Source organism: Anopheles nili, chromosome 3, assembly GCF_943737925.1.
Source record: "Anopheles nili chromosome 3, idAnoNiliSN_F5_01, whole genome shotgun sequence".
In the NCBI taxonomy this organism is placed as follows: domain Eukaryota; kingdom Metazoa; phylum Arthropoda; class Insecta; order Diptera; family Culicidae; genus Anopheles; species Anopheles nili.
Window position 1 is genome coordinate 68,140,360 of NC_071292.1, and position 13,803 is coordinate 68,154,162.

Consider the following 13,803-nt stretch of genomic DNA (forward strand, 5'->3'; position numbering starts at 1 on the left):
CCAGTCTGATCGCTTCAAATTGAGAATTGGACACGATATCGTGGTCTCGTCGGGCGTAGATGCACATCAGACATCGTTTTCTTTGGTACCAGCGTAGTGCACACATCAAACACTCTTGCTTTACGTGAGGATTTCTCGTGTCAAAAAGAGCAGTAAATGAGTGGAGTAACTTTCGTCTGAAGCGTCGGAAACCGAAACGGTCATTGTCGTCAAGCTTGCTCTTTATCAACCGGGAGCAAATTGCTCCATTTGTGCAGCAGCTACTGCTGAAGCTGGTCCCACCCGACACTAACTGTATCGTTCAACTTCATCGCTATATAAATTGTCCCGACACTTCACGCATGGTTCTGCCTTTTTCCAGACTCCATTGTGTGGGTCCGGGTGCTTTCTCCTGCTCAGCTGCTTCCGACGTTCCCTGACGGGGTGACCGTGGCCACCACATGTTAGCGTAGCGAGCTTCCTTCCGTGCGAGCGGAAGTCAGTCTCTGGGAAGCCGAGGAGCGTTGAATTCCCTCGTGATGCCATTTTCCACTGTCACCCTCGCTGGGAAGGTCTAGACTACGCCATGCCATGAAGTCTAGCGAACCTGCATCCATTCGACAACGCTTGTGTGTGTGTGTGTTTGTGCGTGTGCATAATGCACAGACACGCAATCGGAAGTGTTCTTCCGGTCAGCGATTGGTCGGTTGAAACACTGACACTGACACTGCCCAACACGACGGTGCTCGGAGTATGGGCCATTTGCACCGACAACCCTGGAATAAACCGTAGCCAGAAGAAGAGATGTGGTCCGCCTCCACATCAACCATCGAAAGGGAGAGTAGTTTGAGCTGGAAATAGTGATGACGATGATGATCATGATGATGATGATGATGTGGTGGAAGCTGCTATCAAGTGCTGTGGATACCTCTCATGAAGCTTCATTTGATCTCCATCAAGCTTAGAGAAAAAAAAACGGGAGCAGAAATTGCATGTGAGCCAACTGGACTGGGTGGTCCATTTTACGTCCCCATTTCGGACGGTGTAATGGCGTAGTATGATGCTGAATCGATCAGCGATGTGTCATTTATCTTCGGTTCAGTACGGAAAACTGAATTTCTACCTACATTCCGGGACATTTGCTGGCTGTAAATGTCAATGTAAGGTCATGACATTCAATTCGCATGATGACGCGTGATTCAAGGACCTTTCCGGAGCTTATCAAACCATTATAAAGAGGCGGGGATAAAAGGTTCCGTAAACGTATCTTCCATATTCGTGTTTCAATGGATTGGAAGCTCCTTGACATGGATGTCAGTGGCACGGACGGATTCGCCTTGGGGGTATGCAATCGAATCATGTCATATTCAGGTTCAGGGTATTAACGTCATTTTGATTGCGTATTACTCGACGATGTTGCGGATAATGGATGAAGTATTTCAATAATGCCAGCTCCAAAAAATACGCAATCGTCTATAAGCCCTCTTCTGCAACACGAGGACGTATGTTAATGTCGCTTCAAAGTCATACTCAGTGGAGTTCTTTTAGGGTTGATTAACTGTCAGAACCATTTCCAAAGTAGAAGGTTTCGAACCCAAATATTTGCTACAATGAGTCAGTGAACGAGATTACCTTCAATTTCATTATGCATGCCGATTATTAATATCTCCCACCGCATTTGTTGTTTATATAGTAAAATGTATCATAAAGTTTATTTGTTTAATTAACAACCACTGAGCTATTTTCGACGACGTAATTACTGGTCGTTGTGATTTAGCACATTATCGTAATTTAATTCAATTGAACAATTACAACCTCGCCAACGCGGCTCGTCGATCAATGCCATGTCGCGAAGGAACCCATGTGGCGTGAAATCATCAACCGCGTACACAATTTGGGTGAGTGATTGGCGTTAAAAGCAATTACTGTACGTCCGAGTTACTGTTCCGGATGACCCAATCATAATCCGACGGTCTCCCGATACTGACGGTGTCCAGTCACCAGCGTACCCGTAATCGACGAATTATTTGCCATCTGATAGACCATCGATCATGGGATCGATACCCGCGTCTACCGGAACACACAGCTGTTTTGAAATGGCATTCTTCTTTGCTCTATCAACATAAATTCTCACAGGCGATGTCGAACTTCTGGTGGTTTAGACGAACCTGTTAGGAAAAAATAGGAAAAGAGACGTAACATGGAAAGAATCGCACCAGAATGTGCTTCCAATCGTGACCCACGGCTACGGTTGGTCCACGCGGGTTCTCCACAGTTGAGTGGCGAATTGGAGATTCTGTTGACTTGACACAATAACCGGAAATGGGGTAAATGGGACCCCCGGGTTTGGATTGATGGTCGCGTACAGACGGAAGAGATGTACAAACCCACCCCAACCCAAATCATGGCAGCCGATTCCCTTTGACCGATGAAGCGAGATGACCAAGAGTGGGAAGGAATGAGAGAGACACACAGAGAGACCTTCTCCACCACTCAGCTTCAATCCAGCTGCGGATTCTGTGCGATTTGTTTAGAAGTTCCGCTTCGCGCGACCACGCTCTATGTCACCCTACGGTCTCTAAATGGAGCTCGATTGAATCGCCGCTATCGCACTTGACCCTTGCCTGCCGATGACAACTCACGGGTGGACTCTGTGCGATTTGCCTTTCACGCCAGAGCAATCACAGGACACCGCATTATGCCCGTCTCGTTTTCACACACCCTCGGGACGCTGTTTGCTATCCGCAGTAAAGATCGGTTTGAAGGGGGAGAGATGATATTTGCAGAAGCCGGAACCAAACCATCCAGCGGGCCATCACTGTCTCTGCTGGTTCTGCTGGGAATATGATGGCGGTCGCACCTCGCTGTTGACAGACGGTCGCCCCACCACACATCCTTGGGGGTCAGCTGGTGAGCTGCGTTCGGGTTTTTGCCGTCGCTTCAATTCACGGCCACTCGAGACATGAAATTTGATCCGCATATTCGGGTTGGAAACGCCGGGTTACCATCGTACATCCTGTTTTGTCGCCCGGATCACCCGGGGAATGACGAGATCCGTGCGATGTCGGGAAATGAAACGTTTTTCCTAATGCGATGGGTCGTGTTTGTGACTGCTGATATGATGGCTGCAGGGTTCGTCGGATGGATTATTTTTTTTGCTCTTTCCCTTGATGTATTCCTGATACACGTGAATTTAAATTTACAATTTATTGCGAATTTCAAATTCAGATTTGAAACATTTCTTTGTTTGCTGTGTATGTGCACACTTATTCTCAGTGAGCATCAACAGGACATAGCTCCTGTGTATTTTTTCAATCAAAGTTTCTTCAAACTATGATTATGGTTTCAAAACTCAACACCTTCAGGTACTAATATTCTGTCAAATAACTTTGTAGCGCATGCAAATCGAATGGAAAAGTTGTCATGAGTCGTGCGGAATTCCAAAAGCTTCACAAACCACCCTGCACACCTCGAGGCGGTAATATGAAATCTTTCATCTCCGGTGGCTGGCCTGCGGGTCCGCATCGATGGCTCGGACAAATTTATGCGGAAATGTTTACCCGAAGACGAGCAAATGATTTACTCTGCATTTGATGTCGTTCCACAGAGAGTCACTGCTCCGATAGGACGAGGAATGGCAAAAAAAAAGTATCCCAGAAGCTGCGTATGTTTGAACGGTGGAATATTTAGAGTTCGTCTCGATCAGCTCGAGAAAGCCACCATTAATCATATCATCGCGCGTTATCCGTGACGGTAGAGTATCCTTAAACGACGGCACCGTGTCGCATACTTGAAATGGATAGAAGGGGGATACCAGCCACAAACGGCAGGATATTCGCCTCCTCGCTTTGGAGTACCCCATCGAGCTACCGCTGCTTCGTGCTGCGGCGGGATACGAAAGAAAAAAGGGTTTCTGTTTGATTTCGTCACTCGTGTCCCCATTCACGGCATGGAATGTGTGATGGATATTTTTTTTCGTTGCCCTACGTAAGTGTGACTGTGTTTCCTTTGTTCCCTGTCTGTCACGTCAGGTGAGGAGAGTCAATGCACTAGAAGCAGACGAGCACTGCATTGACAGACTGGAAGGGGCATTTTGCATAAATAAACCGGCGTCTCTAAATGATGGACGTCTGGGAAACCGGCATGTCCTTGTGGGCATAGTCAGCGTGCTTCTCTTCACCACCAGGACCCAAGATTGTTCGTCAAATCCCAAAGAGATATGCCTTCAGGCTGGAAAACATTGAACGGACGATTGATATCCGGTTCCGGTTCCGGATCCGCAGGCGAAAGAAACGACTCACCAACGCACTCTGTGAGATTACTTTATGAGTATATTTGTACCCGCAAGGAAGATTGCAATTGCACTTGCTTGGCTCAAGGGTGTACTGAAGAGTGTTTATTAATATCTAAAATGAAATATCTCTTCTTCCTGCGCAGGATGGCGTGCGAAGATGAGCGAGATTGAGATATTTTACGATTATGAGGGGCTATAAATTTTATCACCAGCTCTCGTTGTGTGTTCTTTCTACGATAAGTTGGCAAAAATAGATTGAAAAGCAGTCTCTGCGATAGTCCATCTCGAGATCAAACTGGTCGTCGAAGGATGGTTCGGATTCGTGTGTCACTGTGCATGTGTGGATGTGTCTATGTGACGTAATTTATTGCAAAGACGACCTTCAAGATCTATCATATCTTATCTTCGGGCTATTGTCGCGTGATTTTCCTTTTTTTTCTCTAAAGCAACAAGTCGTGCAAGAATTAGACACTCTAACGAAGCTCCCCGGAGGCGAACGCAACAAATGGATCATAAAATAAATTTGTTCTTTGGGGTTTCAATGTGGTAAAATCTTTATCAATTTTTATCAGCTCAACATGGTTTAAACAAGGCATTATTGAAGAATTTCGGTAATGCTCCGTGTAGACGAGGGGGCTAAATTTGTATCGATAGCCTGCGCGCTTCTAAGGCATTTGTCAGATTCTTGTTTCTAAGGAATTTGCACAAAATTCTAATTGCAACCCACGTACATCGTTATTGGGAGAAGTGTACGTAAAAATACTAGGAAGCTGCCATGAAATACATTCAAGAGATGAGATATTTTTTCATTTTTTATCTACATTTCCATTCCATGCGAAGGCGGTAAAAAAAATTAAGCAGAAGAATTTTCCCACACCCCACGGCATATTATTCAGTAAACCGCATTATAAAGTATACTTCCAAGAGGCTTGGGCTTCCATCGCCCAAAATGACGTGTGACAAAAGATTTTCCAGACCTTAGCAAAAGTTCTGTCGGAGCTGCAAAAAGACTTGCTAGATGTTTTCGGGATTTTCATGGGGAAGATTGTTTTTGATTGCAAACCACAAAGCTATTCCTTGTCAGGCGTTCGTAGAATTATCCCACATTCGACCTATTGCCGTATGCCTGTGGCTAAGTTGCCAGGTTCTCATCCCTAGAATCGGCAGCCCACAGTTCCAGTTTCAAACGCAATTTACGAACGTCATTCCCAGGACAACCAGAGTTTTGCGAACGAATAAAGGAAATGGAACGAAAACACGTCGTGGCGTGCCCGAAATGTTTCGCTTTCCGCGAACACACCCCCATCGAAAAAAGGGCGTACAAATCACGCCAATAAATACACGGTTTGTGTTTTAATTCTGAAACGGCTTCTATTTTGTGCAAAGAGAACCCACGCATGTTCCGCCTTCTGTTGTTTACCCATCTGAAGTGAGTTGAAGGTAGGCGCAAGGATTCACTTTTTTCGAACTGTGTTCTTTTACTTGTCGTTTTGGATGATTTGACATAAAATGGCCCTTTAAACTACGAACAAAATTTACCATGATGGAGATCTAACCTAACACACAACTTCAGCGTTCGTTAAGATGCTTGCTATTTGTTTAAGAGAGAGCATTTCGCCTACGCATGGCAAGTGCTCGCGATTATTTTGCAACTTCTTAGCAGCAAATGCTTTGAAACTTTTGAGCAAAATTCCGACACAACTCTGCATCGGCCATCACTCGACGCCATATGACAGGGAAACGTTTTCTCAGAACTAAAAGTGTATAGCTCATCGTGCTAGATGACGTTCCGTCATTTTCCCAAAGATTTGCACCGAAGTTTAGTATGAGTAGGAAATTAAATAGTATTAAGTAGTTTAATAGTGAGCAGCTTCACAGCCCAAAATCGACCGATTTAATTCTCACTCGCAAGGACGAGTAGTTGGTAAAGTCCTGCAACGTTGTACGCTCGGTAGTGTATAAAAGTTAGGTTAGTTCTCAGAAGCTAAATTGCTAATTGTTTCACTTCGCGTGAGATTCGTGAAAGAGCAAATGGTTTTACTAAGACAGCGTAACTCCAACAACTTGTTTTCGCCTTTAAAATGGCTCCGAGTCTTGCTTAAATATGGATTTAAAAAGCACTGGCAGCTGCAAATTTCTGTTATTGGTCCGCCTGTGAAAGTTGCTACTTTGTCCGGAAGTCCTTATACGGTGCCATAAATCAGTACCGTCCTCGTTTCTTCTTTCTTTCTCTCCCGCGGCGACAGTGGGTGTGTTGTCATCACGGGGTGGAAAGAGTTTGCAGCAAGCTCCACGAGCAGAGCATATTCTGGAAAGCCATCATCGTGTTTGAACACCCAGGGATGCAGTTCGAAGCGTCGCTGAAGCAAAGCGCCATGCCTCCCAACGAGACAACCTCAAGTCCGTGAGCCGTTGTAAGCCGGAAAACGAAGTATCTCTTCGTTTGTTAACAAAGTTACACATTCCCGTTTCCCGTCCGTTGGCTCCTTGCTCTTGTTCCTTATCATAGCATGCACCGAGTCAAAGTAATGCGCGTTTAATGCAACGTGCTTCGGGCTTTGGCTCCGTTCGGCTTTTGGTGTAGCAGCGTATCGCACTGGCACACCGACGAGCGCGACGAAAAACGGTGCACACTTCGTTATCCACTTACGCAAAGCGTTTCTTGGTGTGTCTGATAAAAGGATGGACGCTCTAAACAGTTTGTTCCGCGACGCTTGGTAAATCGCTGCTTGCAATAACGTTTTATAACGCGTGATGAATTTTTCCATCTGCGAGACCTGCTTCATGGTCAGACAGAGCCAGCAAACAGCAGTGATGTGGTGTTGGCTGGTTATTTTTAATTCCTGACCAAACACATTTCTTAATTATTATTTCTTTAACAGTGACACCATGGAGCTTTTCCTAGGCTGTGTGATGCAACAGAGCTTATGGACTTATTTTATTTCCTGTGGAAACAGTAATATAAGAAAACCGGCAGAAGAATGCAAGCAATCTTCGCTGCCATGTGGTCAGTTGCATCCACTTCTTCGGCATTTCGCTTCGACACGCCTTTAGACTGACTGACGGAGCATAGGAGACATATTTTTTTCCAGATAATATCAGGAAACTAAAATCGTAGACCTTGCTGTGTCTCTACCGTGAACGAATAGAGGTCGAACAGACCGCAACAAATTAACAACTGCAACTCTCTCAGCTATGGAGCCGTTTGGGGTGTTTTCCTTTTCACTTCTGTGGTCACATTCATCCAATTTTCATCACCTACGCCCTAAAGAATCGATCCCGAACCAAAAACCGACGGCTTCTTTTCCCGCCATTTAAACGTGATTGATCTTCACCTTGGGTATCATTAATTTAACATATCGTAACCGAACCGCTGGCAAAGGATTCGTTAATTTCCTCGGTGTGGTTCCTGCAGACGCTGCACTTCAACACGAGCCCTTTTTCTCGGACCGCAGTAATTGGTCCAGAGCGTTTTTTTTACTTCTTCTCCTTTCTTCTGCTCCTCCTCGATGTGTGGGGCACATTTCCATTGAAACCGGTGCGAGATTCAACAGCTCCCGAAGAATCAAGGTGGAAAATAAAACCCACATTAATTGATTTATGCACTTCAGACCCCACATTCCCGTGCGACGGCGGTGTAATTTGATAAAGGTATGCCCTTTTTTCTGTCTAACCATTCCCCAGCACACACACACACACACCCCCACCGGGCCGGGGGTTCTTTATCCCCGTGAGCGTGTTCTTTTTATGCGAACGCTTGAAAAGCTCTCGCCAGCAGCGGGTCTGAGTGGGTGCCCCGGCGTGGGACAACATGAGAAAATGGAAAGCATTTCAGCGCGGGCAGGACATTTTTTTCCTATTTTCCCGCCCTCCTGCCCATCGGTTGCCGACTTTTGTTTGCTTTTCCTACTGTCGAGTGTGTGGGAAACGAGAATCCTTCGTTGGCGAAAAATAAGAGAACACCCAGCCTGAGGGTGGCGCTGAGAGCAGCAGATCGAGAGCGTCGTCGAGCAGGAGGGAGGATCGTACAACAACAACAAAAAAAGGTACATCCATTAGAAGCGGGGAAGTAAATTAAAAGTGATTGCTTCTTGGAAGTGTCGCGCGCGCTTTTTCCCACTCACCGGCGTGTGACGGTGGAAAGCGAAAGAAAAATACCGAAACAGAGCTGAAAATCTCCAGTACAAGAGCTCTTCTGCATCTGTTTTAGAACCTGCATTTATAACACCGCCATTTGGATTTTCCTTCGTTTGTTTGCTCGTTGGTTTCTATGCCGACTTTTCACGTCTACGGCCTGAGTGAGTGTGTGTGTGTGTGGGTGTTGCGCCTTGGCCGATGCTGGCTTTTAACAGTTGACGGTTTTTTTTTTCTCCTTTTCGTCTCCACTGCACAGAAAAAGCACACGATCCGCCTGCGGAGGTGTCATTTTATTTTCTCGTTCAAGCATACGCAGCTTTTTTTTTGTTCTTTCTACTTATCTTAAGCATGAGTGGTAAATGTGGGAAAAAACATATCTCACTGGATCTTTTTTCGCGTGCGTTACACCTTCTCCGGGAATCGTAAGAGCAATGCGCTGCAAAAGAAGCATCTTCCCACACGCTGCTGCACTGGGTACAGGAGAGTGTCCTTTCGGACGGAGTGCTTATTCCCTGCCCTTTTTTCTGCTCACTCCAGGTGGTTTTCCCATCCATTGCATCAAAATCGGCCCATGCCAAAGCGTTGGCAACACGCTAGGAACGAATGGGAAAATGCGTGCGGTGGGTGAGAAGAATTTCCTTCTGTGGGTGTGTATGTGTGTGTGTGTTTTTTTGTTTTTCTCCGCCACCACATAATGCCGTTGTTAGGTCGTAGACCTTAATGGGATGTTTGTTGCGAAGGACACATTCCGCAATGGCTCCTTTGGCGCCGCAAGACACCGTTCCGCTGAATTTGGCATAGATCTCGCCGACGCTCGGTAGACGTGCGGGATTTTCTTCGGTCGGGTTGGAATCCCAAGGATTCTTGCCAGATGTGCGGTGGTCCGGGTCACAATTTCCGAGGAACGAACCAATCGGCCCTGAAATTCGATGGAGCGGTTGGGTATTTTTTTTATATATTCCATGGAATGACGCCGGTCGATGGTGTGTCATTCCAGGGTCGTCTATTTTAGAACGACGACGAAGACGACCAACACGTGCTAGCTAGCTACCTGTAAGCAAACTACACATCACCAGCATCACTTCATGTAATTTTTTTTTATTTGTGCAACGGATGCAAAGAGCATCATTAAAATATGGAGTCCTCCTTCGTATCAGGACGGGACAAAATACCACCTTGCCTGTGCCTTGGGGAAGATAGTCTTCCGTCGTCAACGAAGGAAACCACTCCATTTGCAACATCGAAACGACTGTCGACCGGGTTCGGTTCCGCCCGCGTATGAGCAAGTGAAATGACCCATCCAGCTCCATCATCTCGGGGAGTCGAGCTTGAGTTTTTTTTATTCTTTAGCCCCATTCCTATTCTCTCTCTCTCTCTCTCTCTGTGCATCTTCCCAACAGTCGGTGACCATATGTGTGCTAGCACCAAAGGGGGATGAGTTTTTAATGATGAGAATTTCCTGCACTTCTGCTCCCTCGATTTTCCTCGTTATCACCCGGCTCCCAGGGCAGCAGACGACCGGGAAAGCATTATTAAACCCAACCGCACACGTGTGCGACGGAAAACTCCCTTTCCGTGCGTTTTCTTTCGATCCACAAGGTGAAGTGGATGGTGATGAGTCTTCTCAAGACGCGACGCCGTTTTGCCGCCGTCGATCCTCTTCCGGCTTGGCTGCGGGCGCGCGTTTGGCGTAATGAAGTGGAATCGAATGAAGGTACGGTCGAATTCTTCTGTCCGCACCGCGGTCGCGTAATGAGAAATTGATTCGTTTGTTCAGCCATTCTCGCGTCCTAGGCCAGTGCACGTTTGCAATCCCTGCCGACTCGAGTGATTTGTAATTATTCACGACTCGCTGTCTAATTACTTCACGTCTCACCAAACGCGCCCGGTATGTGGGGAGAAGAACTTCTGGGCCTTCGTTATCGAAAGCAGACATGAGGGCGGCTGTGGGTTGAGGTGAATCATCAGTTCAAGTGGGTACTACATTAGGGGAAAAGTTGGTTCGAAATCTTAATTGAGAAAGCGCTATCTAAAAATGCGCCAGTTTTAGGGAGGCTACCGTTTTGCAGACTATCTCTTCTAGCGTTTTCGAGAGTTTTTGTTACAAGTACCATAAAGTGTCGATTATGCATCATAATTTGGACACTTTCGTAGACCAGGTTTTTCGATTCGTAAATGTTATCAACCGTTTCAATTTAATTCTAAAGTGTACATTATATGTGCAATATTTTCTCTGTTTATTTATTACATTCTCTTACAATATTATTTAGCATAATAAAATAAATTGTTTTAACACCTATTTTTCTCTTTCATTCCTGCAGTACACTCGTTCCCTGGAAGCTGTTCCGATTCGAGCTCTCCTTGGTGCATCCGATATCCTCCGGGCTGGAAGCGATGGCGCTTAAAACCACCATAGACTTAACGTGCAATGATTATATATCAAATTTTGAATTTGATGTGTTTACAAGGTACAGTAGAAACCACTCGGTGTTGGGTGTCTAACGTCGATTCTCTACAGTAGTGATGCTTATCGATTCTGCTGTTTCCATCCTCGCAGGCTGTTTCAACCCTGGAATACGTTGCTGAGAAATTGGCAAATCCTTGCTGTGACCCACCCGGGCTACGTAGCTTTCCTAACCTACGACGAAGTCAAAGCACGCTTACAAAAGTATATCACTAAGGCTGGTAGTTATGTTTTCAGGTAAGCCAACGCTGGGCGCTTTTGTTTTTATTTCAGCAAACAAGTCTCGATAAGCGCAAAATAAATGCCCCACCGTAAATGAGGTGCGGCGGTAACGTAAAAGAGATGATTAATTTTTCAATTAATTTCCCCTGCAGATTATCTTGCACGCGGTTAGGACAGTGGGCGATAGGATACGTGACGCAAGAGGGTGAAATCCTGCAGACGATCCCACAGAATAAGTCATTATGTCAAGCTTTACTAGACGGCCATAGGTAAGCGACTAGGGAATGACTCCTGTTCTATGTACTAGACGAAAAAGAAGGCAAAACAATCTCACACCTTTCTTTCTTTTTTTTGTTCCTTCGGCCACCCTACCACCTTCAGAGAAGGGTTCTATCTGTACCCGGATGGCAAGCCAAACAATCCGGACCTGTCGTTTGCCGTGCAGAGTCCGCTCGAGGATCATATCACCGTGACGCAGGAGCAGTACGAGCTGTACTGTGAGATGGGTGCGTAACAAAAACCCGGCATGGCTTGAAATGCCTTCACGCTAATAAACGTTTTTCTTTTTTTTTTTTTGACCTTACTTTTATGACCGAACCCAACCTCCATCGCCACCACAGGGAGCACCTTCCAGCTGTGCAAAATCTGCGCGGAAAACGATAAAGACATTCGCATCGAACCGTGCGGCCATCTGCTGTGCACACCCTGCCTGACGGCCTGGCAGGTGGACTCGGAGGGTCAGGTAAGCTTTCCCGAGTCAAGTGACGTCTCGGACCGCTTTTCAAAATGCTGCCATCCTGCGAGACTAAGCGGAAAATGTTTTTTCCTCTTCTTTTTTTGGCACTCTCGCCTTTCCAGGGTTGTCCGTTCTGTCGGGCGGAAATCAAAGGCACGGAACAGATCGTGGTCGACGCGTTCGATCCGAAACGGCAGCACAACCGCAACTCGGCCAACGGACGTCAGCAGCTGCAGAACGATGACCACGATGACGATACGGAGGTACTGTGAGCTTCCCTCCAATCAACTCTTTATCTCTCTCCCCTTTTCTCTCTATATCTCTCTGCTATCGTGTGTGCCTAGAGTTTGTGTCCGTTTTTTTTTTTCCTCTTCTACGTGTGCGTTGTGTGTTGTGTATCCTTGAACGCGCCCTGTTTCACCCGGTCCGAACAAGACACGCGATTTCTCGTGCGTCTGTTTGCGGTCCCTCATCTTCGCATCGTGAACTACTCATTCCGCACAACCGGTGACACACGAGCGATGGAGAGTGTCGCCCGTCCATCAAGTGCATCCTTCGATAGCTCTTTCCCTTCATTTGCATCCACGTGTAGCATTTGTAACGTCCCGATGGAACAATTCAAGCTCCCAATCGTGTAGTATCCTTGCACCCGTGCTGTTACTAGCGCCGCGCGCCTGCTTTTCAAAATTATACATTCGTTTTATTACGTACCACCATTCGCCTCGGTACAGTTGCACGTTCTAATTACGCACGGCACAGGCCGTTTGCCTTCATTTATTCATGCTCATACCATATACGACCTGCAGCATCAAATCACGATAGGCTCGAAGTCACGATAGCTCTCCATCTCCATATTCACCCCCTTCTAGCTTTATCCTTCCGATCCTTCCTCGTCCGGTTAGGCAGCAGAGGTACATGTTCTCCTGCTATGGAAAGTCGAAAGCCATGCCATGGTGAATGGTTTATAGCGAAGCTTTGCGTGTTGTACCACGTTTCTCTTGTTTAAGCCCAAATTTGTTCGTTCGTAGTTCATGGTTGTTGTGACGAGTTCCAACTGAACCGGCACCACTCTCACGTTCTAGCTAACAGCACATTATGCATACACGCCTCTTCTTGCAGTAAGAAACGACTTGTACGCGGCAGGTATGGACGTTGACACACGTGTAAATGGGAAAGGTTGCCCGTACGGAAGGAGAATGAGAGCACGGTGTGGCGTACATAAGGAATGGTTGCAACAAACGGTGTCTCTACGTCAGATGATAGATCTAAATTTTGCAACGCAAAAGCAGGCTGCTCTAGCTTCATAATCATTGCATATTAGTCGGTCGGTTCAGGATAGGGCTGTTTCAAATTGAGTCAAAGGAGGAAGTTTTCATCACGACGGGATACACATGGTTGAGTTATACGAGCTTTAATGAATTATAAGCGTCTTGCGGAAACACTTGCAAATGTCGATTTACCTTCGAGCAAATCCCCTTAAGCATCCCCGAGCATAATGCTTGTTTCGTGATAAGAAAAATAGACATAGTTTTTTGTTTGTGTTCTATGGGCAACGTCGAATTAGAAACGAATTAATACTCTTCTCCTCCCTCCGCTCCCGTTCTCCCTCGTTCCTGCAGACACTCTGCATTCCGAAGAAAGTTTAAAACCACTGCTGGACAGAGGCTTCCACGAGTAGTAGGCAAACGTATAGAAGAGCGACGAGTTTTGTATAGAGGCAGCCAGTAGGCACAGCCAAGCACGTACGAAGCAGCACCAGGTATTGGATAAGCCAGCGCGATAACGAAATGAGAGATTGTGCAAATTTGGCAGAGACAAGCAAATTTAAACCTTGTGATGATTAGAACGATATAATATTAGCAATGTGGCCTTAAATCTAGCGCGTAAGACCATTCATAGCATAGTACCATAGAGTTAGTATAGTCGTATTACGGTAGTTAGAGCTCTTCTTTATCGAATCCCCTTTCTCGG

At 46.2% G+C, this 13,803-nt stretch overlaps 1 protein-coding gene across 1 annotated transcript in view; it reads left to right on the forward strand.

Moving 5' to 3' along the window:
• The window catches only part of LOC128724899 (uncharacterized), a 65,385-nt gene that overhangs the window by 38,925 nt on the left and 12,657 nt on the right, over window positions 1–13,803 (forward strand). The window contains exons 2-7 of the mRNA XM_053818619.1: window positions 10,732–10,878; window positions 10,968–11,111; window positions 11,249–11,365; window positions 11,478–11,602; window positions 11,717–11,838; window positions 11,955–12,095. Of these exons, the coding sequence (XP_053674594.1) occupies window positions 10,732–10,878; window positions 10,968–11,111; window positions 11,249–11,365; window positions 11,478–11,602; window positions 11,717–11,838; window positions 11,955–12,095 (796 nt within the window). The remainder of the gene's footprint in view (window positions 1–10,731; window positions 10,879–10,967; window positions 11,112–11,248; window positions 11,366–11,477; window positions 11,603–11,716; window positions 11,839–11,954; window positions 12,096–13,803) is intronic.